The sequence below is a fragment of the Capronia epimyces genome (genome assembly GCF_000585565.1).
Source record: "Capronia epimyces CBS 606.96 chromosome Unknown aczIQ-supercont1.6, whole genome shotgun sequence".
Lineage (NCBI taxonomy): Eukaryota > Fungi > Ascomycota > Eurotiomycetes > Chaetothyriales > Herpotrichiellaceae > Capronia > Capronia epimyces.
In genome coordinates, this window is record NW_006912909.1 from 111,213 (window position 1) to 134,138 (window position 22,926).

Here is a 22,926-nt window from a genome sequence, read left to right on the forward strand (position 1 = left end):
GACATCCAGTCATTTGCGCTTGCTTCTAGATTGACCGCCATTACATTTACATTTTGGTCTTTTCTGATTTTGGACTTCCTCAACAATCCTTGGGCATTCTAACCATGAATCTTCCCGACACCTGAATTTATCCCCGTGTTCATCTTGACTCCTCCTGCTCCTCTACCGGCCTCAGACACCGCTGAGTGCCCAAATCCTGGGATATTTCTATTCACTTCGTCGGCTTCCTACTCCGGGCTTAGCTTATTCGCAGCCTTCACTGTTGTTCCAACATGGACGGCAGCGCGCCACAAAACCGGCCCCCTCAGCCTGCGCCGCAACAACAAGCCTCCTTGATCCGGCCTGAGCAGGTCCAACGATTGCCGCAACTAAATCCTGCGCAAAAACAGCAGTATGAGCAAGGTGTCAAAAGATTCTGGGAAATTCTGAATACCACACCGCAAGGCGACCCCAAATACAACGAAGCCTACCAAGGTCTGGTTCGGACATCAAGCCAGTTAATGGCTGGCATGAAAGCGTGGCAGCAGAACGCGAAACAAAGACTAGCCGCTCAACAACAGCAACAGCAACAGCAGCAGCAACAAGCACAGGCACAGGCACAGGCACAGGCACAGGCACAACAACAGCAGCAGGCACAGCAACAACAGCAGCAGCAAGCACAGGCACAAAAGCCCCCGCAAGGTGGGCAAATGCGTGCTGCTCCAAGCCAGACTGGAAGTAGTAGTGTGCAATTCAGCCAACTGTTACCTGAGATCCAGCGAAAAGTGAACGAGCAGAATTTCTACTATCCTCCAGCCATGAATAAAGGTACGGAACCAGCTGAAGTTTGGCTACAGGAGGCAAAGGCGAGATTGGGACAAGCGCTCCAGAGACTGCAGGTCGCGAAACAGAAAAAAGCCGAGTTTCAGAGACAAGCACAGCAACGACAGCAGACTGGCAATCCTTTGACACCACAAGAAACGGAGGTGTTTAACAGCAAGATTGCACAATGCGACCGAGCTGTGAATGAGAGCACCCAATTTATGAAGAAATTCAATGAGCAACAAGAACAGTTCCGCGCCGCTCAACCTCAACATCAGTACAACAAACAAGCAGCAACAGCCGGGGACGGTGCAGAGTCCGCTGCAGTTCCTCACATGCAGCCTGGTGCCCCAGGCCCAACAGCCCACTCCATCAGTAGTGCCGTTTCTGCGGCACGCAACCAAGCAAGTGCAGTCCAAGTCGGCAGTGCTCCTGGTGCGACACCTCAACCCGGTCAGAGCGCAACCGTAACCGCAGCCACTCAGCAGACACCGGTGAGTGCATCCCAGCCACAGTTTCCATCTGTTCAGTCGGACGCCTCGGCAGGCCCTCGTCCAGTATCACATCAAGGTCAAAATATGCCACCTCAAGCGGCGCAACATACCGCTCAGGCAGGTGTTCATCCGCATCCTCTTAATACTAGTATCAATGGCGCGAAGACAGCTACTCCAGTCATTACCAAGAATCTGCAAGTTACCGAGCCGAAACCTGTGGCCATGCCGTCTTCCAGACCAACCCTAACCGGGGGCGCAGGCGTAGGATTGCCGGGCCAGCTTGCACAACCGGCAATCACCGCACTCCCGGGATATGTCTTGGAGTCGAGCGAGGATGGAAGGGTGCTGTCCAAGAAGAAATTGAACGAGCTGGTCCGAGAGGTATGCGGGCCAGGGCCAGAGGAACAACTTGAGCCTGAAGCCGAAGAGGAAAGTTATCCACACTCTGTTGGACGAGTACCTTCACTAACTTTCTGCCAGATATTCCTCGCAATCGCCGATGACTTTGTTGACGAACTCGTTTCTACCGCCTGTAAGCTTGCGAAGCTACGTGGTTCCTCGAGCTTAGAGTTGCGCGATCTTCAAATCGTCCTCGAACGACAATACAATATCCGAGTGCCCGGCATCTCCACCGACGAGATTAGAACTGTACGTCGACCTCAGCCTGCACCAGGCTGGGCTCACAAGATGAGTGCTGTTCAAGCTGCGAAGTTGACAGGCGGCGGAACTGTGGCAGGCACGGCGGGCGCCGGTTCAAAGGATAACTAATACTTCTCCTCTTTGCAGCATTTCATAACGGAAGGCGTTGGGAAAGCGGCCAGGTGACAGCGGGCAAGGCAGGTAGGCGCCATAGGCATGGTGTTCTCACGACTGCTGCACAGTGTATTATCACATTTCGGAAAGGTCCTGCAAATCAAGGGGTAGGATGCTCGTCGTGGCTTTTTGGCGTCTTGAAGCAGATAGATGGGGAAGCTCCTGCTACGGGGGCAGATGAGAGGCAGTCATGGATTTTAAAAAACAACAACCAGGTAGACCTCTACCAACTGCGAGCAATACCATCAATTCTTGCTGTTGTCTTCCTGTGCGGTCTGTGCTCTAGAGCTGACCATGGCTCCCCGTTCGGCCCGTCCGGGTATGAGATGTGTGGACGGGGTGGGGTGTCTCGTGCCTAAAGGACAGCAGCCTGCACCGAAGATCCCAGATAGATGACTTTTCTAGTCGAGCAGCGTAAGATCCTAGTCAAAGGATAATACACCGAGAAGAGGGCGTAGACTTCTCATCGCACTGCTGCCCAATCCCAAGGAACCACAACGCAGGCATGTTCAAGTTGAGTGTCGGCAGACTGGTGGAGGGATTGGCCTGAAGGCGGAGGCACTGGCGACGTCATCCGCCAGCAGCTGCGCCCAACTGGTGCCCAGTTAGGGAGAGCAATGTCGACAGCAACTTGTGATCATCACACTGTGTTAAAGATAGTACGCTGTCGACCTTTTCCCGCCTCCATCTGCCCACTGCACTGCAGACTGAATCCACTGGTCCTGTCACACCGGGTCTCGAATTCTTCTCTTCACATCCAGTGCCTCTCATTTCTTGTGACTCTTGTTGTTTGTGTTATACTCTAACACAGCACAGACACCTTTTGTCTCGTCTGACAATCTCAGCCTCGACCAAGGGCTAACCTTGCCAGCTCGATCGGCAACAGGCCGCTTTCAATCCAAACAGATCGACATTCGCCAGCCATGTCTCGCTACCGCCCCGATCCTCATTATTCTGAAAGTAGCCTCCCTTATCGTGACCCTCCCCCTCAGCGCTGGGACACCGACAGGTTTGCACGAGAACGAGAGATCCGAGCCCCTCCTGTCATTGACCAGCGTCCTCCCTACGCTGATTACCCGCCCCGTCGTGCTCCAGTCTACGAAGATGAGCGATATTATGAAGAAGAGCGATACGGGCCTCGGGGTACCACTGAGCGCAGATATTTCGAGGAGACCGACTACTACGATCCGAGGAGCCAGAGAGGCCAGCTGGTTCCGTATGCGCCGGAACGTCCAGCCAGACCAGAGGCACCACCACGGCCAGGTCTTCTCCGACGCCAATCGAGCTTGGACACGTTCGACCGCCAACCTGCCCGGCGCTACCGTGACTATGAGGATAGCTACAGACCGCAGAGAGTTCCCCCGGCAAGGGAGCTGATCCCTATCCCAGCCCCATCTCCTAAGCGTTATCCTAGATACGATGGGCCATCCTACGATGATGTTCGTGTCCAAGACCCAGATCTCTATGGTGATGATGGTTTCAGAGAATACCGTGAACGGGAGTGGGTGTCGCGAAGGAGACGAAATAGTAGTCCATCTCCTGAGCGTCGATCGGTGAGAGAAGAATTCTTCGAGGAAGTCAAAGAGGATACCAAAGAAGTCAAGCCGTACCCCCGCCGCGGCAAGACTCGTATGCCAAAAAGACTGGTGCATACCAAGGTTCTGTATGATCTGGGTTATCCCTACTATGAAGAGGTAGACTATCCCTCTCCCGACGTGTCAGATAACCAGTACTAAAGGCAACAGGATGAACGTACAATTGTCATTGAGAAGGCCCTGGGGCCGGACAATATTGATGAAGTCTTCGCCAAAAGCAAGGAGTATCGTGAGCGTGAAGGTGAGTATGCCCGCTCTTGCGGTATCCTGCTTCTGACGACCCTGCAGTTAGTACAACCCGTCTCATCGAGGCTCCTCCAACATCGAGGAGCCGGCAAGGTGAAGTTGTGATTGAGAGAACCGAGAAGATCGAGGAGACAAAGACAGTACCGCTCACCGAGGCTCCTCGCTCTGTCCGGGAGTGGGATGGGCTCTCAGTGCGTTCACCGTCTCCAAAATCACATCGTTCACACTCCCGGCGACGATCGCGCCGACGGTCTTCGCCTGGACTAGTCAAAGAGACCGTGGTAGAAAAGAAAGAGGTTGTCAGAGAAGTGTCTCCAGCGCGCACGCATCGATCGAGCACAACTCGCCGGAGAGGCTCGTCTGTCAGTGATGAAACCATCATTGAGCGAAAAATTACGCGAGAAGCAGACTACGAGGAGTCCAACTCCGTCCATCTTGGCCCCTTAGCACTGGTGGTCGACAGGAAGCCTCCTCGCAGCGATCGCGACATCAAGGAAGAAATTCGCCACCTCGAGGCAGAACGAAAAGCATTGAGACGAGAAAGGAAATACGAGCGCGATGGTGGCACAGAGATTGTCAAGATCGAGCGGGTCCGGGAAAGATCTCCCTCGCCTCGTGGTGAAGTGATCATTGAACGACGTGGCGATGAGATCCTAGAAGTCAAGAAAGACCGGAGAGGTAGGATGTCGTTGATTGCCAAATGAAGTAGATGAGGTTCCTGATGGCGTGACAGGTCGCTCACGCTCGGCTGCTCCCAGTCCCGCCATCATCAAAGCCATGATGGCTACATTGACCTAGTTGGATATTCCCCAGCAAGATTTGGGCGGCCCTGTGAGGGATTGTTGGATCTACGAGTTGCAGGTATTCTCTGGTGGGCGGGCTGCGAATCGATATAGTAATGGGCTCAACTGATATTTGCAAATGGCAAGTTGCTGTTGACAAGGAATGGGAATGGCAGACGAATGGATTGATGATTACATAGGCGACGAATTTCTTTTCGGCGAGATAGCAGGGGGACCTTATAAGAATTACTTTCTGGTAGTAGATCCAACTATACCGTAAGGACGCATCATACATATTCGATCAACGTCGAAAGATTAGGTAGGAAATGCGCCTTGAAATAACTGTGGTGTGAACGATAAAGAGCAACCTTGCTGGCGCGGGCACATGTTTTCCTAGGCGGACACCAATGCAGTAGGTGCCTAGTGACTACTGTCTGTCTAAGCCTACCGGCTATTCTCAAAACACCACCTGTAGCCTCCCACCGCAGTCAACTTCTCCCGTCCAAACATCTGCACTTCACCCGCAGCCTGTCCTCACTCCTCCGGATTTCTTGTGGCTAGCTTGCACCATCCACAATCATGGACAAATTCTCTGCCTTTGGAAAGAACATAAGGTGCGCTCATATCAACGCGTTGCTGATTATCTCGATCCCGAAATTGCCCACGGAGCAGGTCGCAACCCCTAGTCAGACTGTTGTTTACTGATGAGCGCAAATCTACAGTTCTGCTTTCAACTCAACCGTCTCCCCATTTGCACAACGGAGTCAACAGTATCTCAAGGAACAGTTCGGTGGAGTGGACGACAAGGTGTGTGGGATCAGCAACCTCTCATGTTTACGATGTGCTGACAGTCTTTCTTTTAGACCCAACTTCCTCCAGACTACGTTGAACTCGAAAAGAGAGTCGATGCCTTGAAACAAGTCCATCAAAAGCTCCTCGCTGTCACGTTCGTGGGCAATCCTACCGGCATATCATTGGACCCCCTTATTGACAACTTGGCAGAAACCAGTACTCCAACGAGGCTTACGATTACCCCCCTAACATTCGTGAATCCTTTACCGATCTTGGGCGCAGCATTTCCGAGAAAGTGACTCTGCTCTCTCATGCTTCAAGTCCCGCCGAAGCACAAGCTGCCATCACTGCTCCCCCCTCTGCGAAACCTCAGCCCAAGACTTTCAATCATGCCATTGCACGCGCGTCCCTGGCTAGTTCTCAGCTTCTTCAGCAGACAAACCCCTCCGGTGACGATCCGCTAGCCGCCGCGCTCGAGAAATATGCATTGGCAGAGGAGAAGGTTGGAGAGGCTCGATTGGCCCAAGACCATGCAATTCTCTCAAGATTCCTGGCCGGTTGGAATACTACATTGAACACCAACATCCAATTCGCCGTCAAGGCTAGAAAAGCGGTCGAAAACAGCCGCTTACTGCTGGACAGCACCAAGGCGTCGAAGAAGAGCCAGGTCATCGGCAGGGGAATGAATCCAGATGATGAAACCGCTTTGAGCGAGGAAGCACGAGCTGAAATTGAGGCCAAGGAAGACGATTTTGTTTCGCAGGTCGAAGACGCCCAAGGCGTTATGAAGAATGTAAGTGAACCCAGACATCTTACAAGGTGCGACTATTGACTATTCTAGGTTCTCGATACCCCAGAACCTCTCCGAAATCTGGCCGACCTAATCGCGGCACAACTCGAGTACCACAAGAGAGCGTACGAAATTCTCTCCGAGCTTGCGCCCGAGATCGACCAGCTCCAGGTGGAACAAGAGAGCAACTATCGTAAGAGCAGAGAGGGTGCTTGAGTGCCATGACCGGGGATTGTGAGAGAGTATTATGCTAGGCTTGCTTGGGATTGACTTTTTGCATCTACTACCTGGTTTCCTTTACCCATCGAACAGCAATGGTGTGAGAGCCGTAGGCTACACGAGCCCAATACTGATCCGCGTGATCTATCATAACCATCAGCGTATTAAACCAGTTTCCATAGTCCATCTCTGGCCCTAGCATTGTATCACGGCTCGGCCGTCTGCCGTCATACTATTGACGTCCGGATCACAGTATGTAGTCCCAGTTTGGAAGGTCGGCCGAATCTGCGCATCTGGTCATCATCATCGAAGCTGCCGACAGCAACATGCACCTGTTGCCTTTCCCACCCTGAACCTTCTTTTGAGCGGTTTCCGTGATTTCCTAGTCATCCACGAAACTCCTACAGATCCAATCCTTCTCAAGGACGCGCCTGTCTCAGCATAACCTCCGCGACGAGCTAGCAATCTATTCTACCTCGAATCTCCGCCTCGCCAGGCACCATAAGTACTTTGGCTCCTAGCTACAGAGTCGAGACGACTTCGGGGAAGAGAAAGGAATCTGGGTGCTGGAAGCGTTATACAAGATAAACCGAGACACAGACAATGGCGAATGGGTACGTCCACATGGCCGCTCTTGTGCCTTGAGCATATATGTTTCCAGCAACCTCGTCTCCCTGCCTTCCAGATCCCATATACATGCTCCCAATGTCCTGTATCTGTGGAGGGCTGGTGGAAATGGAAGCACTACAAGCGTTCTGCCACCTTGCATAGGTCTGTTCGAAATGTCCAGACAACACCCGTGGGATTGAATTTCCATCTCTAGTCTATATGGCGCAGAGTCGAACTCTCGGCCAGAATGTCGCATCAAGATTGGAAGAGGGGGATATGTCGCCGTCAAAAGGATCTTGATACCTGTTGATCACAAAGAAACATCCATCCCCTTCATCTTCAATTGCAACACACTACTCTCAGAAATGCATACCTCTACACCAACTTTGGTTTAGATGTGCACATCTTCTATGACACGCACTGACAGTTGTAACAGGTGGTCTCTGATAATTGGCCTTGTCATAATTGTGGCTCTTAGTGTGGGCGCGTGGTTTCTGAGCCCAAAGGGCGAGAATCAAACGTACGACTGATCGATCCATTCCCTCCTGGAACCGAACACCGGTCCACATGCTTTCGGGATGATACTGATGTGCTACTCTATAGGATCTGGAGAAATACTTTGATCCTGAGTTTTGCTAGTTGCTACATTATGTGGGGTACGTCTCTTTCCTGGATGCTGTTCCCATGACGATTCATCCTTCTGATCCCTTCATATCCTTATTCGGCCTTTATCTCGGTCGCGACAATCCTTCCTCGAACATAAACTAATAACGCTTGAATGCAGCAATCACCTTCCTCGCCCAGTGGCACCCTCTGATCGAGCCTCGAATGGCCAAATTACGACACGGCTATCTCGGTGGCAGTTAATGGGAAAGAAAAATTAAACATCGCATCGGAAACATGACCTGCCAGGACAGGCAGCTATGTAAGGCTGCTCCAGGCGTTTGTGAGGAGTCCGGTGTGCCGGTAGAGCAGTCTGCAAGACTTAGAGGGCGACAACGATGAATAGCAATAGTGGAATGGGCTCTGGGTATGCTAGTTGCACTACCTGTATTTCTTCCAGACTCGATGGCTTGTTTGTCTCATCTTTACCTACGCCTTATCCTTGGACGCATACACAATTAGGTCAGTATTTCGTCCTAACCACGAAGGACAGGGGGGTGCCTGAGAACGAATTCCGAGCCGTCTGCATGCTCTTGTAGCTGAGAGTGACATTTCGGAAGCAGAGTGGAGACTGACGAGGGCGAGGAGGATATGGCTGTCCCGAAACCTGATGCGCCTTGGATAGCACAGCACGGCTTGTTGCAGCAATCCATTTCAATGCAGTATTGTACGAATAAGCGAAGAGACAGTATATAGCGAAGCTGGATGCAGAGTCTCAGGTACTGCATGTTTGCAGATTGGATTCGATAGGATATGCTATTGTACATACTCTATTCGTCTTTGTTTGTCTTTCCCACCTCGTTGGGAATGTCCTCCTTGGCCGGCGTATCATCTCCTTCATCTCCTGCATCTCCTTCGTCTCCAACACCGGTTTTCTGGACAACCACCGTGGATCCAGGAGCCTCTGAGCCCTCTTGTTCGACAGAGATTGTCTGTTCAGAAGTCTGGCCATGCTTCGTTTCGTCCTCGTCGTCCGCATCGTCGTCGGCATCACTGATATGTCCGAGGATCGCTTTCAGGAGGTCGGAACCTCCTGTGCGAATGCTTCCGCCCGAAGGAGAGGTCACTTCCTGTTCATCTTCTTGCTTTTCTTCCGTCACAGGCGTTTGTAGTTCGGCAGGTACACTTATAGTTTTCTGTGCATCTGGCTGCGGGTTTGCGGATAGAGGATCGATATCCTCAGTGTTACCTGTGGGGGTAGGTTCTGCAGGGGCAGGAGGTTCGTATTGTGGAATTGCGGCACTGATGTCCAACCTGGGTAGCTGGCCATCGGCCGGGAAATGATTCTTTTTCGGCGCCGATTCGGTCAGCTCAATCGGCGTACTGAACGGCTGTGAAGAGATCTTAGATACAACAATCGCACTGGTCACTTCTTCATCTTCCTCGTGCCCTTCCGCGATAGGGGCAACATGGCTGCCTGTACTCGGAGTATGTCTATGGCGACGAGCAGTTGCCGCCGTGCTGGCCGTCGTCGCTGCAGCTGTACCTGACGCCTCAGATGATGGGGTATTTTCATCATCTGCGGGAGTCGCTGACGGGTCATCTTTACGTAGGATTTGCATTCGTAGACCGACATCTGATGCAGTTTCAATATCTTGTTCATCGCTCAAGTCCCGACCTTCTTCTGCTTCGGGGGGAATCGTGTAGCTGTCCTCTGGTATGAGGTGGTATTCGTCGCAGACTACCTTGAAAAGCATGTAGAGGCCATAAGTTGCTTCAACTGACCAGAAAACATCAGGATGCTGGAACCAAGCGTGTGCAAAGATGCGATACACGCGGCGGAAGATATTCGTGAGCTGACGCATGCTTTGAATAGCATTTCCTGCTTCCCCGCCCAGTGCCAACCTGGACGGGAAGTGCTTCGGACTCGTCAGCACATTGGCCGCCCAGTCAAGTGTATGGTTGCAATAATCAATGGCACAGCAAGATTTTGGTGGTTCATGAACGGCACAGAGATACTGCCACTCGCTCGCTCTCATTTCAGGGCATGTCTGGCTTGAGCAGGGAGGGTTGTCGTTCATCAAAAAGATGGAGACGATGTTCGCCTTTTGTGTAAGGAATCTACAGAGTTCATAGAGCCATAGATTCCTATCCACATTTTCCGTCTCGTTGATCTGAGGAGGTGTAGCCAGTTGTAAAGCAGTCTCCTTTGAAATAGGAATGGTATGCGTCGAGCTTGAAGTATGTGTGAGGTGCGAATAGAGAGCTTTTAGATGTTCTTGAAGTTGAAAAGGCGAGTCTAACTGTGACGAGTCAACTCAGTTCGTGAATACCACACAAGCGGAGGACAGAGGAGACCATACCTGACTCAGCGGCACAAGAGGGGGCCCAACCACCATATCTGAGGATCTTGTGCCAGGTCTTATTCGTCGTCCAGCTCCTTCATCTGGCCTCGAAGTAGCATCCAGAGATAGTTCGGCGGAGGTGTCGCCGATTCCTGGACTTTTCGGGCCGAATTGGACCTCTGGGATAGGGGGAGGAGAAGGGAGTCGTGGGGAGTTGGATGGCGAGACACCGGCTCTGGAGGAGGTCACCGCAGTCATGATGCGCACAAGAGTGTATTCGTCTGTTCAAGAAAGTTGCCGGAAGTTCTCTGGCCGGCGCGTGTGTTTCAACGCCCTGGGCTGCGCTCGTTGTGCTTTGGTTTATGGAACAACTGGAAAGATTGATGAGAACCTTGAGCTGCACAGAATGCGTTTCCTTCCAACTTGGGAGTAGAGATACGGCGGGGTTCAGTAGATTCTGAGCAGGTAGCCCGTGTGGCAGCTAGAGGCGCGCAAGTGGTTGACGATCGCAACAAGGTTGGGTGTACGAATAGTGTGGATAGACACCTCGACCTTTCCGCAACAAACTAGGCAGCACGGTACCAGTATCCTTTGCAAAGGCGGACGACCAAATAGGTAACATGGACAGGTTCTCTAGGTCAATGGGAGGACAGCCCAAAGACGCAGTTGACGGGTTGTGCAGACAAGAATCGGATAAGTTTCCGTGTTAGAACAAGGTTACGGGATCTACGATTAGCGTTGCACTAGTATTGAGCAGCCTCGGCACGTGGCCTCACTCGTCAAGGCTCGTGATGACGTAAAATTCTGTGTGAACAAACATCTTAGACGGGCTTCCAGCGTTGATAAAATATAGAATACTGTTTGAACTATTGATTATCGGTCGAGTGATACGGCCGTTGTGCTGTACCAATCTTGCTACGACTGATGTGCACAAGTATGGACGATGAAATCCCTGACCTTGTCGACATCGGTGGCTCTGCTCACCCGCCAGACGTGCCTTCAGACTCAACACCATTGAGAAAGGTACCCATTACCATTGTAACAGGTGCGGGGCTCGCTCAACTTGGCTGTCGTGTAATTCTCACTGACCTTATCAGGCTACCTAGGTGCAGGCAAAACGACACTGCTGAACCATATTCTCACGGCCAACCATGGCAAGAAAATTGCAGTCATTTTAAACGGTCGGTCCAAGATCTGTTCCAGCCCATTCATTTCCACTCTGACGACTATGCGGTAGCATCTTAAATGCACTTCTCAACCAGATCTGACGTGTTCTTACTGCAAGCAGAATTTGGCAACACCGCCGACATCGAGAAGGCTCTGACCGTAAGTCAAAACAACCAATCCAGCACCGAATGGATCCCGTTGGCCAACGGCTGCATATGCTGCAGCGTTAAGGACAGCGGAGTAGCTGCTCTGGAATCTCTGGTGGAGCGGCAGAGGGATTTTGACTATATATTGCTCGAGACCACCGGAGTTGCGGACCCGGGAAACATCGCCCCGATGTTCTGGTTGGACGAAGGGTTGGGCAGCAGCATCTACCTTGACGGGATTGTGACCGTTGTCGACGCAAAGAACATCCTGAGGAGCCTGGACGAGCCGATACCCAATGAATTGCCGGCGTCGGAAACGGACAAGGAGGCACCACTCACTCCCGACGAGCGTCACCACCATCAATCTCCGCTACTCACTACCGCGCATCTCCAAATCTCTCACGCCGACGTGATCATCTTGAACAAGGCAGATCTAATCTCCGAGCCAGACCTATCCGATATCGGTTCACGTATCTTCTCTATCAACAGCCTTGCTCGCCTCTTCTGCACCACTCACTCCCGCATCGACGAGCTCAGTGGCACAGTGCTCGACCTGAACGCGTATTCAACATTTCCTAATACGCACTCTCCGCATTTCTCCTTGAAAGGCCATTCACACCTTGACCCCACAATCTCGACTCTTACTCTGCCTTTGCGAGCAATCGACCCCCAAGAGCTACCGGTGCTGCAAGACTGGCTAGAGACGCTGCTCTGGGAGGCTGAGGACCGCCAGGAAGGCCAGTTGCGCAAATATGAGATCCACAGAACGAAAGGATTGGTTTTGATCACTGACGGTACCATCCGAGTTGTCCAGGGTGTCCGAGATATCTTTGAGATCATCCAGCCGCCAACGCCGGGTGATGGTACAGATGACGGCGAAGCAAGCAAGCAACAAGGTAGAATCGTCTTGATTGGACGAAACCTGGATCTCGTCTCTGGAGCTGGCCCTATTCCATTCACTTCGTGAGAGGCCAGTCTGCCAGCACGGTGCTGTGATGCAAGCCCATGTCCGGAACGGAAACCCCTGGATTTTCATCCTCGATACCAAACTTGAAGGGAGAAACTGCGGCTCCACTTGCTTACGAAACGACTGGAGTTCAAGCCATGTTTTCTCATCTCCTGCTGACTCGAACTGGGGCGGCCGCTTGTTTATCTAAGTAGCGACACTAGCCGCACGGCCGACTTGCAGGTTTCAACACACCTCTCGATTGGTTTTGCAACCCAATATATAGTAATGCCTCAAGACCAAAACCAAGATCACCAAAACTCCGCAACTTGCTGTGATAGACCAGAAATGAAAAAAATGAACAAAGACCCTTCCTTCCCTTGCGGGTAACATCAACGGGTTGAGCCGTCCCATCGCATCACGCATGGATGATATCATGTTCTCAATCGTAATGTATAAAATATTGATTCCCGTCGAATTCAGTAATGCAAATCATGGGAATGTGTCGTAACTGTGGTCGTATTCCGCTGTCGTGGGCGTCGTGTCATGGTATTAATTTCGTCAAAGACTGCAAACGTTCAAGGATGGGCAAGGCTAGACCCATGTCACTTCTGCTGGGCTATTAGTCCAACTGATCGCGGGAGTCACCGGTGCTCAAGGTCACCATTGCTTCCGTCTTGATGGATCAAGAGACTTGCAGGGTCATTGTGTTTCCATTCGGAATGAAGCAGCCAAGCAGAACCCTCCAGGCTGACATCAAAGCGGGAAAGCAGGGTCTGCGGCCAGTGTGCGGGCATTCAATCGATGTGCCAGGCTTAATGGCGACAATAAAGCCATCGCTTCTTAAGATGAATTGAGATACGGGCCTGTGCTTCGTCATGCCGTGCTCTGTCATCCAGGTTCCAAAGTCTCAAAGCGGCGGAAGAGAAAGATGTTGCTACATTGATTCCAGAGTCTTCAGGCTCCATCATCCTGCCCGCTGATCAATCGAGTCCTTGACTCAACTTATCTGCCCTTCTGAAGGGTGGCTGTCGTTGTCAATATCATTACTAGTGACAGCGAATTCGTTCTGGTGACCCCCTTGGGTTGCCGACGGAGGATCTAAATTTGCCGGGGTTTGCTCCATTGCGCCTTTGTGCACAGCCGCCCCTCGATCATTGGTCTCATCCTCTACCAGACCAAGTGGCTCATCATAGCCGCTATCAGCATAGCACAGCGTTGGAGGTAGCTTTGTCGTCTCCGGACGCGTTAAATCTGAACAACTCTGTGGGCTAGAATCAGTGGCGTTTTGTTCCGTTGCGGGATGACTGCTCTCGGTTTCAATCGAGGCATTAACTGTGGTTGCCTGGGGAGTCGCCAAGCCACGGTCCGAGTCTCGACTTAGACATGGTGATGAGTAGCTGTCTGCGGGTGATGGCGCATCGCTTGATGTATCAAGCTGGTTGTCAGCCAATGTGGGCAATATGGCTTGACTATTGCGAGGCGTACTATCAGATGTCGGAGAGGCCATGTGCTGAAAGGACGGTCTTCGAGGAGGCAACGGGGGGTGCGAGTTCAGGGACACAATCGCACAGTGCTCAGGGCTGTCCAATGCCGAGGACTGGCTTTGCAAGTCCTGCTCTTGCCCTTCTGCACGCTCCAACACTTCCAGTTCTTCATTGTTGAAAGTTCTGCGAGATATCAGATATGGATGCCCATCCAAATCGACTTCGTCAAACTCCCGCTCAAGCCCAGGGGAGATTGCTACAATGTTGGGTTCTGGTTCGTCTATCGCGCTCGGCATGTCATTTCCAGGCAACCAGTGACGTCTTTCGTCTCTACCAAGATGTCCGAAATTTGAAGGTGGTGCTCGGCCTCTAGGACCGTCGTAGCCCGAGGTTTCACTGTCGAGTTCGTAATTCGAGGATTTGGGCCAGGTGAAAGTGTAGTCCTCTCTCGAGCTTTCCGGTGAATAAAGAGTCTGCTTGAGATCGTGTTGGCTCGAGCTCAGGCGTTCAATGTCGTCACGCCCAACCGCATCGGCAGGGTCGATATAGTCCTTCACTGTACGCAACTTCAGTGCAGGCCTCTTCGGTTGTTGCGAGCCGTCAGGTGACTCGGTCCCTGGAAAGAAACTGATCAGTTCTTTGGCTGATAACCGATCTCTTGGTCGAGGGGACAAGCAAATTCTCACGACGTCCTGGTACCAGTCGGGAACCTCGGACGGGAACTCTTCGACACTCAATGGTGGAACATGTCGCTCAGGCTCGTCATCGTCCATGGCCAGCGCCCACAATGTCATGCCTAGTTGATATAAATCCGACTTTTCACCAATGTACATGGAGATTCTCTGCTGACTAGCAATTTTGGCGGCAATTTCGGGCGGTTCCCAGCCAACAGGACATCCTCGTCGATTGATGTCGATGATCTTCGCATGCCCATCATCATCAACCACGATGTTGGATAGGGTGAGGTCACCTTGAACGTAACCTTCCTCGTGAATCTCGCTGAGCCCATGGACTGCGTGCTCAGCCCATCTGCATCGATCGTCCCAAGGGATGGAGCCTCTGTGGTCATACAGCAGATCGACGATCGCACCCTTTTCAGCAAAACTAATAAGTAGCCCTTTGACGAAATGTTGTGAATCATCGAGCACGATTGCTTCAAGCTGAATAACATAGGCCGAGCCATGTAGGGCATGCAGCGCATTGATCTCATACAAGAACTCGTCCACTGTATCCGGCCCAGGAATCTCCTTCTTGATATAGGTCTTGCCTTTACACCGTACTTTGTAGACAAAGCCGGAGAGATGGGAGTCAAAGGTCAACTCGCTTTCGCGTACTTCCATGGGATGAAATCCGTCCTCCTCGAGGACGTGGGCTACGGTGTGGCGCGGAGGATAAGGGATGATCTCATTCACGTCTTCAGTCACATGAACATGGAGCCTGCCATCGGTGGTCTCCAGCTTCAGATTTGTGACGGTCTCATAGAATTGGATCTCAGGCAAAGAGTCACGTATGGACTCGTATATTTGCATGCTCTTATCTCTCTGGAACTGAAGCTCCCTGAGATCCATCTCCAGAGAGCCCGGTTCAGCGTTGCGATAATCGCAGGAGATAGTCACACGGCGCCAGTGATTGGGGGTCTCTGCATAAGTAACGAAGAACTTTTCACGATCGGACTTATCTCTGAAATGCATGCTGAGATTGAGGATCCATCGACTGTCAAGCTCCTCTCTCAAATCAACCTTGTCGTTGAAGGTATTGAGCGTAGGGAAATGTGAGTTATTGGAGGACGTTGTTGAAGGAGGTCGGGGTGCGCGATGGCCATTTTGCGACCACACATCTTCTGAAGTGTTCGAAAGTCCAGGGACGAAAGTGGCTGTGAGGTCGTCCCCAGGAGAATCAGTGGTAGTGGCATCGGCTTTGCTTGAGTCGGTTACAGCTGGGGCAGAAACACGGCCCAGGTCACAAGAAGGCGGGGATGATGTCGCTCGTGGTCGTGGAAGACTAGTTGATGCATTTCTAGTCGAAGACACTGCTCGTCTTTCGGCAGGCTCGGGATGGACGGGGAACAGACGATCGCGCCTTTCGGAGTTCTGACGCTTGAAGGTTGCTTGCCGGGGAAGACCGACCGCCAGTGGTCTCGTGGAGGACGCGTGCTTGTTGGGATCAGGGGTGTCGGCCCATGTTTGGGGCCACTGTTCATTCTCTGGGCAGTCGATACGACTTTGGCTAGGCTCATCTCTGGCAAACAGATTGTGCAGTTTCTGCCACATGCCAGATCGGATGAATGAGTGCCTGGAATGAGATGGTTCGGAGTCGATTTCTCCAGATGGCGATTCAGCATGGTGAGGTGTGATGCCCATGTTGCGGAGGTCGCTTGAGTCTCTGCTCTTTCGAGTGAGGGGCAAGCCTCAACGACAATCAGCAACCTCCGCTGAGCTGGGAGACACGAGAGCGACAAGTATTGGACGGACGCCAGTCGGACATGGAAGGTCAGGTGGTAGTACAAGGAGGAGATGGAGGAGGGTTTGGTGGGAGTTGGCTCGCGGGAGAGAGATATTACTGGTGCTGAGACATTGTACGGAGGCGTAAGAGGCGGAGAGGAGTTGGTAGGCGGTGAGAGGATGCAAGCCACACAGTGGTCCGATGGATATTGCACCGGACTGCTTGCACCACGTCGGAAGTTTCGGTTTCAAGGTGATGTTGCAAGTAGCGGGAGGAGACTGCGAGCCTTTTGAGTTGCAGGACGACTGCAAGAGGAGCAGGCGGAAGAGGAGGAGGATGAACGAATTTGGGTCGGGATCAGAGCAGGCTTGAGGGTTTGCCTAAGTTGTTCTGGTTTGCTCGTCTGCTCGTCTGCTAAAACAACGCAGCTGTTCCGTTAAACCTCCTTGGGCGTCGGGATGGGTTTGGTCTGGATCAAATTGTTGGCAGATAGGTAGGGTTTGAAGGGAAGACGAAGCTGGCTGGAAAGGTGATGTGTATTGATGCAAATAAGGTGAGGTGATGTGATAACAGGTGGATGGAGGTGGGTTTGAAGCAGGAGGACCAGCAAAGGTGGAAAATGTTCCAACGTATAATGAGCTGAGGCCGGAGAATATGCGTCTGGTATTTCTGTTGAGCTCACTTGGAAGTGTTTGGATTGAAGTTCGAAGGTTGAGTATTGCACTGTACAATATGTACTGACTGCAGCGGCTGCCTTAGTGTTGGTGCAGGATGCAGTCCAGTCGGTCTTGCCAGCAGAGACCCAGGTGGAGGAAGGCATTCGTTTTCCCATGGACTTAGGCGGCGGTACGCGCCTCCGGCTCCGGGGGGCTAGCCGGGGGTTAGGGGCTAGGATGAGGGGTTAGGGGAGGCTGCCAGTGCCAGCACAACTATCCGCGGCGTCCTCCAAGGGCAGTGCAACCAATTAAGCACATACATCCCACAGCGACCTCCAAGGGGCCGCCCCAGGCTGGATATCTTCATGCCTGCTCTCCGCCGGCCCGTATGCAGCATGCCTGCAGGGTTGACTTCTGTCTCTTCCCTTTGGGCATCGTTTTGATGCAGTATCTTGCCTATGATTCATCCCCAAGCTTCGGACGCCCAATGAGCCAAGGATGGTCAACTTGATGGAACCCTCCTACGGCTTCTTTTGCTGTTCATTAGGCGAGCTGCAGCTTGTCCCGCTTACACACAAGGCAGATACAGTACCTACAGTACATGGCCACCACGCGCCTGCCTCACTGGAAGTACGTACCTACGTAGGTACCTACCTTATGCATGTACCAAAGTATCCGTACATAGATACCTACACCCAAGAACAACTCGGTGACGACGAAATTAGGTATCCTGTCCCTTGCGCGATTGCCTGAGTTGCCTGCGCTGCAACAATACCTACTTTCCTTACATTGTTTTCAAAGACTCTACACATACTAACATTCTACGTTCATGTCACCGACTTCAGCCTCAAAAAGTCCGCGACGAACAGCCTTCAGATGTCCCTAGGGGAAAAGGCAACATACAAACCTACTCCTACCAGCGCCCGCCATCCATCCCACCCTACATGTAAGCCTTGCCACTACTGCATCTCTGCAGACACGTTTGAGAGCCAGTCTCGTGGCCACTCATCTCGAAACCTCCGCCCTCTATATGCCCTATTTGTCGCCTCACCGTTGGGCCGCAAAATCCTCAAAATCCTCAACCTCAATTGGCGGCTCCGGTCCTATATCGGTCTCCCATCTGCCGCCCCATCCCCATCCTATTTCGATCTCACTACCCATCGGGTTCGAACTCGAGACTTATGATCTCATTGCATGTCGCAACCTGACTAGTCTGTACAAAATCACCCTCGCAGCCGTTGACGTGGCCCAGGTGTTACTCATGATCATTATGCTGGGTCGGAACACGGACCAGCGCTGCTGCGCATTCGCCGGTAGTCACCTGTGACATTGCACATCTCATGTTGCGGAAGGAAAGTCTTATATCCAGCTCGTCAGATCACCAGACACGACGAGACTATGCTCGTACTGGCTTTCCGAAACCACCCCCAGCCTTGTCCCACACCGCTTTCAACCCGTGGTGGAGAAACACTGACACCACGTACCGCTCTTCGGAGGCATCCGCAGCTTGGAAATTCGGCGGCCTGCTCACACGATATGCTCATATTCTCAGATCTGTGAGAGCAGACAGTGGGTATGCTAGTCTTTGGATGGCGTGCGGTGGCTCCTGAGTTGTGAGCAGCAAGGGCGGCAAGCACATCCTTGGTGCGCCGACAACATCTTCCGAAACCCTAACCACATCAAGCGAGCCTCCGCACCACGATGGGAGGGTCTGATGGAACGAGAATGCCATCTTGACACCCGTGGTGCTTGTACTGCCCTGAAGGTGATGCTGGAGCGCACCATTTTGGTATCAACCCACGCGTTGTTACATTTTCCTGCCTCTTGTCATCTATCTGGACCCAAAATAGTCCAGTGCCTAGTCAGGGGAATGGAAAATGTGTCACCAGATCAAACACCTGTGACCCAAACTATATGTTCGTTACCTGCATGGATTCTGCCACCAAGAATCTCTGAACTCTTCCGGTCTCCGGACTTTGTTGTGGCTGATCCGATTTACCACACCGCTCTTCCTTCGTCATTCCTCGGAGAGATTAGGATTCAGAATGCGCTGTCTACTCCTTCGGAGGTGGTCTTCCACTATTGACTGTCTCCTGCGGAATCACAATCAGCAGCAATATGCTGACGATCAGCAGGAGCACAAGGGGTAACTCTCTATCACTCGTGACAAATCCCTATCGATGATCAAATACCAAAGATTCTGGACGGGCTTGACGCGCCAGTTTTCTGACCTGTCATAAGTATGGCACATGGCTCCGTAGAAGGCTATTTGTCGAATCCGCTTTGTTTTCTGTCCCTCCTCGACTCGCTTGGCCGGGTACCTCACAGCACACATGCATGCGCCTTCCTGGTTACCGGCTCTCCCCTGCCAGCCCATTGATATCTGAGCCTAATGTCATTGCCTAGAAGGGGGGTCGGCACACGAAAAAGAAAGAAAACAAGACCCGGTGTCCAAGAATCTCCTAGTCTTCAATTTCAGAGGCCCACAGGTATTTGATACAGAATTTGTCCACGTGGCCCCTTGCACTTTAATCACATGAAGAACTCCTGTCCTATGCTCCTGGAAGTCCCAATGTGACCCTCAACACCCGCCCGTCGGTGAACAACCGAAAGGAGTCCAACGCTCGCCATTATATATATAAAGAAACAGCATATGTTCTGCGTGGCTGCTGTTTTGGAAAGATAACCCACACTCTTAAGGTGTCAAGGTCGAAACCTCAATCTGAACCCAACCTCCCCTCCTGGTCCGTCCAATTTTCTAACCTCGCGTCCATGACTTCCTATGAAATTCCCGGTCCCATCGCCCCCCGACCCTTCGGTGCTTACTCCTCTGCCGTTCTGCTGGACCACGTATATGAACCTTGCAATTGTGTCGGCCTCACTCAGCTGCTGTGCATTGAAATGCTTGCGGACAGCTGTGGCTAGGTGAGTCGATGGTTCACGTGGCCCGTGATAAGCCACAGAAGGAGAGAAGGAAGGGTGTGATTGCTCAGCTCCGGGATCAGGAATCGACGTGGCCGTACTCGATGGTGGATCGGCTTGCGTATCCTTTAGTTTTGCCTTGTCTTTATTTTTAGATGATTTAATGCTTCTGATATTTCCGTTTCTGTCTGCTTGCTGAAGTTTGCGTTGATGTTTCTGCTCACGCAGCTTCCGGCGGGACTGGACGGCGGAGGGTGCTCGCAGCGCAATGTCCGAGGAAGTGTATGTCAGCTCGGCGAGAGGATGGCTAAATGCCGAGGGTACAGATAGTCGATGGGCGATTCGGTAGGTGCGCAGGACGGATGTGGACATGGTATTCCATTCGGTCTGGAGGTGGCATTGACGGTTAGCATTTCTCCAAAGCACCGCCGCGGATCTGCGTGCATGAAGCGAGGAACTTACCCTTGGGAGATTTCGGTCTTTACTGTCGGCATCCACCACCGCAGCAGTGGCATTCGCAGGAGCCTTGTTCGCAGTCGTAGAGACGTTCAGATTGGAGGCAAAACGTCTCCCCTTGGCCACACCCGATCCGCCAGACGGGCCTAACGCAGTCTTTTCTTTCTGGTTGGTGACGGTACTGGAGGCTTCGGATCTGGAGTCGTCGACGTTTCGTGGTCTAGGAGGCGCCATGGTGCAAGACTGTCCTTGCTGCCAGGTGAGGTATTTTCGGGATTGGGAACTTTTTTTGGCGGGCGACACAACGCAGTGCCAAAGCTGCGCAGGGCAGTCCCGAACGGATGGACAAATCACATGAGCGGTATCAACCGAGTCTGGCGTCGATTTGAGGTTCTTTTATAACTAGAGAGAGCGACGGGGAGAGGCAGAGTGGCCCATTGCCAGACATCTGGAACATGGTGTTTCTCGTCTCAGGGACACACGCAATCGCAACTGCAACCGAGCGCAGGCAAATGGGGACGGGGATGGAGAAGTTGGATGATATCATAGTAGCAGCGTGTAAAGGGGGCCGTAGCACGTAGGGGCCGTTAGCCACGGCTAGCACTAATCCGGCAAAGCATGGGAAAGACCCTAATACTAATAGCTGATTTGGTTAGTCTGCTACCTATTTTAATATTAGCATGGCATGTTCATGCCACGGCGGTTGAATTGGAAAATAAGCTAATTACCTGAGGTAGGGACGGATAATTAAGGTAACGGACATTATTATATCGTGCCAGTGTCACCTACGGCGTAGAGCGGCGAGCGGCGGGGCGGCTGCAGCCGTGCATGCATGCAGTGTACGGATACAGTGTCTGTCTTGGTGGGAATCTCAACTCTATACGGAGGACTCTACTTTTTGTAGGGTAAGAGATGGATATGCAGTTCATTGATTTTCGCTGGAGCGTTGAGGTCGCCCAGACTGTCTACAGCTGAATAATCGATTCTCTGAGTCAGAGTTTCCAGAGGTAACCCCCCCAGGTCCCAACATAAGAGGAGAATTGCCCTTTTAAGCTCTCTTTCCTATCTTGGCTACTTCTTGCATCGAGTAAGGCAAAGACTTCATTCACATAGGTGCCCCTGGCCCAATCCTCTCCTGGAAAATGCTTTTCTCTCAAGAGCTTGAAGAATAACCCTAACCCTCACCACCATCTCGATCGAGATCGTCATCATCGTCATGGCCAGCACGAAGAAGGACCCGCAAGCGATCGAAGTCGCAAAATCATTCAACGGTGTTCCTTGGTGTGAAGACTACGAGCGAATGATCTCTGGCATGACGTCCGTTCTCCTTCTCCTTCTCCTTCGTATCTAACCTTCTCCAAGTCATGGACACTACTGACTGCCATTGCTGCTACTCAGATATAATCAATTTGCACCCGAACTCGAAGATGGCCGACTGCGAGCGCGGCGGCTGGCCAAAAAGTATTCTGACCATTTCCCGGACGACGCGACCTCCCAGAGCCTAGCGAGGGATCGGCAAAAGATGCTGGAGGAGGCATTTGGAAAGATTGGGCCGAATGCGACCGTTGAGGCACCGTATGGTGTGGATTATGGATGTAACATCTCTATAGGAACCGACTTCTACGCCAATTTCAAGTGAGTGAATCCTTTCGTTTTCGTTCCGTTGATTTGATTTGGTCGCTCCGGCATGCATGGACATCTACCTGGTACCTAGTAGCATGCATGGCCATCTACCTACCTAGTACCTAGTAGGCTCTCGACCGACCCTAGACGGAGACTGGGACTGATATTGGCGCCGCAGTATGATTATCTTGGATTGCGGCCTTGTCACCATTGGCGACCGAGTCTTCCTTGGACCGTCGGTGAGCATCTTCGCGGCAACTCATGAGACGGACGTGCAGTCACGACGAGATGGCATCGATTTTTCCAAACAGGTGACCATCGGGAGTGACTGCTGGATCGGAGGAGGTACCATTATTCTACCGGGCGTCACGATCGGGAGTGGATGTACTGTCGGCTGTGGAAGTGTTGTCACGAGAGATCTCCCTTCCTTCTGTGTGGCTGTTGGGTCACCGGCTAGAGTCGTCAAAACAGTCACGCCGGTTGCAGATATTAGGAGCGGAGCATCGATTTCCAAGGCTTGAGAATTCTTCGACAACTAGAAACCACCCATACCATCATGTTGATATTCTTGATCTCATGTTCCAATAGTACGTACACCTACCTACCTTCCGCTCCCCTGATGAGTACGTGCACCTACCTTCCGCTCCCTGATGGTGTCAAAGGTTGAAATTTTTCATGTTCGATATTAAAGGGGTATGGGGGAAGCGCAGGCTATATAGTGTATCGTATGTCTAAACCAGCCTTCTGGTCAAAAGGATAAGGCTGGGAATGCCTAAGTTTGACACATTTCCATGATATATATATATATATATATATATATAACGTGCATGATAAGCGAGTGAAACAGACAAGCGAGTGAAACACCTCACCAAATTTCCATACCATCCAACTTTCAATATGATTTTCTCCACCACCAGCGATGGCAACTATTAATGAGGAACGAAAAATAAATCTTGCTCTTCAAGCTATCAGAAAAGACCAAAATCTCAGTA

At 51.9% G+C, this 22,926-nt stretch overlaps 9 protein-coding genes across 9 annotated transcripts; 6 read left to right on the forward strand and 3 right to left on the reverse strand.

The window, feature by feature from the left end:
* Positions 1-272: 272 nt before the first annotated feature.
* A1O3_06917 (uncharacterized protein) lies at positions 273-2,063 on the forward strand (the record flags this gene model as incomplete). Its single annotated transcript, XM_007737031.1, has 1 exon — positions 273-2,063. The coding sequence occupies one exon, from the start codon at positions 273-275 to the stop codon at positions 2,061-2,063; it is 1,791 nt and encodes a 596-aa protein (XP_007735221.1).
* Positions 2,064-3,031: 968 nt separating this feature from the next.
* On the forward strand, positions 3,032-4,653 carry A1O3_06918 (uncharacterized protein; the record flags this gene model as incomplete). Its single annotated transcript, XM_007737032.1, has 3 exons — positions 3,032-3,802; positions 3,854-3,944; positions 3,992-4,653. The coding sequence occupies 3 exons, from the start codon at positions 3,032-3,034 to the stop codon at positions 4,651-4,653; spliced, it is 1,524 nt and encodes a 507-aa protein (XP_007735222.1).
* A 657-nt stretch (positions 4,654-5,310) lies between these two features.
* A1O3_06919 (uncharacterized protein) lies at positions 5,311-6,529 on the forward strand (the record flags this gene model as incomplete). Its single annotated transcript, XM_007737033.1, has 5 exons — positions 5,311-5,345; positions 5,454-5,538; positions 5,595-5,677; positions 5,734-6,316; positions 6,365-6,529. The coding sequence occupies 5 exons, from the start codon at positions 5,311-5,313 to the stop codon at positions 6,527-6,529; spliced, it is 951 nt and encodes a 316-aa protein (XP_007735223.1).
* Positions 6,530-7,566: 1,037 nt separating this feature from the next.
* A1O3_06920 (V-type H+-transporting ATPase subunit H) lies at positions 7,567-8,008 on the forward strand (the record flags this gene model as incomplete). The annotated part of the gene is made up of 3 exons (XM_007737034.1): positions 7,567-7,661; positions 7,745-7,797; positions 7,926-8,008. Coding segments are annotated over 3 exons (231 nt in total), but the record flags the coding sequence as incomplete, so codon positions are not given.
* A 566-nt stretch (positions 8,009-8,574) lies between these two features.
* Positions 8,575-10,347, reverse strand: A1O3_06921 (uncharacterized protein; the record flags this gene model as incomplete). The annotated part of the gene is made up of 2 exons (XM_007737035.1): positions 8,575-10,047; positions 10,108-10,347. 2 exons carry the CDS (start codon positions 10,345-10,347, stop codon positions 8,575-8,577), a joined length of 1,713 nt encoding a protein of 570 aa, XP_007735225.1.
* Positions 10,348-11,025: 678 nt separating this feature from the next.
* Positions 11,026-12,369, forward strand: A1O3_06922 (uncharacterized protein; the record flags this gene model as incomplete). The annotated part of the gene is made up of 3 exons (XM_007737036.1): positions 11,026-11,134; positions 11,187-11,270; positions 11,375-12,369. The coding sequence occupies 3 exons, from the start codon at positions 11,026-11,028 to the stop codon at positions 12,367-12,369; spliced, it is 1,188 nt and encodes a 395-aa protein (XP_007735226.1).
* Positions 12,370-13,348: 979 nt separating this feature from the next.
* Positions 13,349-16,195, reverse strand: A1O3_06923 (serine/threonine protein kinase; the record flags this gene model as incomplete). Its single annotated transcript, XM_007737037.1, has 1 exon — positions 13,349-16,195. One exon carries the CDS (start codon positions 16,193-16,195, stop codon positions 13,349-13,351), a length of 2,847 nt encoding a protein of 948 aa, XP_007735227.1.
* A 3,441-nt stretch (positions 16,196-19,636) lies between these two features.
* Positions 19,637-20,545, reverse strand: A1O3_06924 (uncharacterized protein; the record flags this gene model as incomplete). The annotated part of the gene is made up of 2 exons (XM_007737038.1): positions 19,637-20,242; positions 20,318-20,545. 2 exons carry the CDS (start codon positions 20,543-20,545, stop codon positions 19,637-19,639), a joined length of 834 nt encoding a protein of 277 aa, XP_007735228.1.
* Positions 20,546-21,527: 982 nt separating this feature from the next.
* A1O3_06925 (uncharacterized protein) lies at positions 21,528-22,455 on the forward strand (the record flags this gene model as incomplete). The annotated part of the gene is made up of 3 exons (XM_007737039.1): positions 21,528-21,628; positions 21,710-21,946; positions 22,113-22,455. 3 exons carry the CDS (start codon positions 21,528-21,530, stop codon positions 22,453-22,455), a joined length of 681 nt encoding a protein of 226 aa, XP_007735229.1.
* Positions 22,456-22,926: the final 471 nt, after the last annotated feature.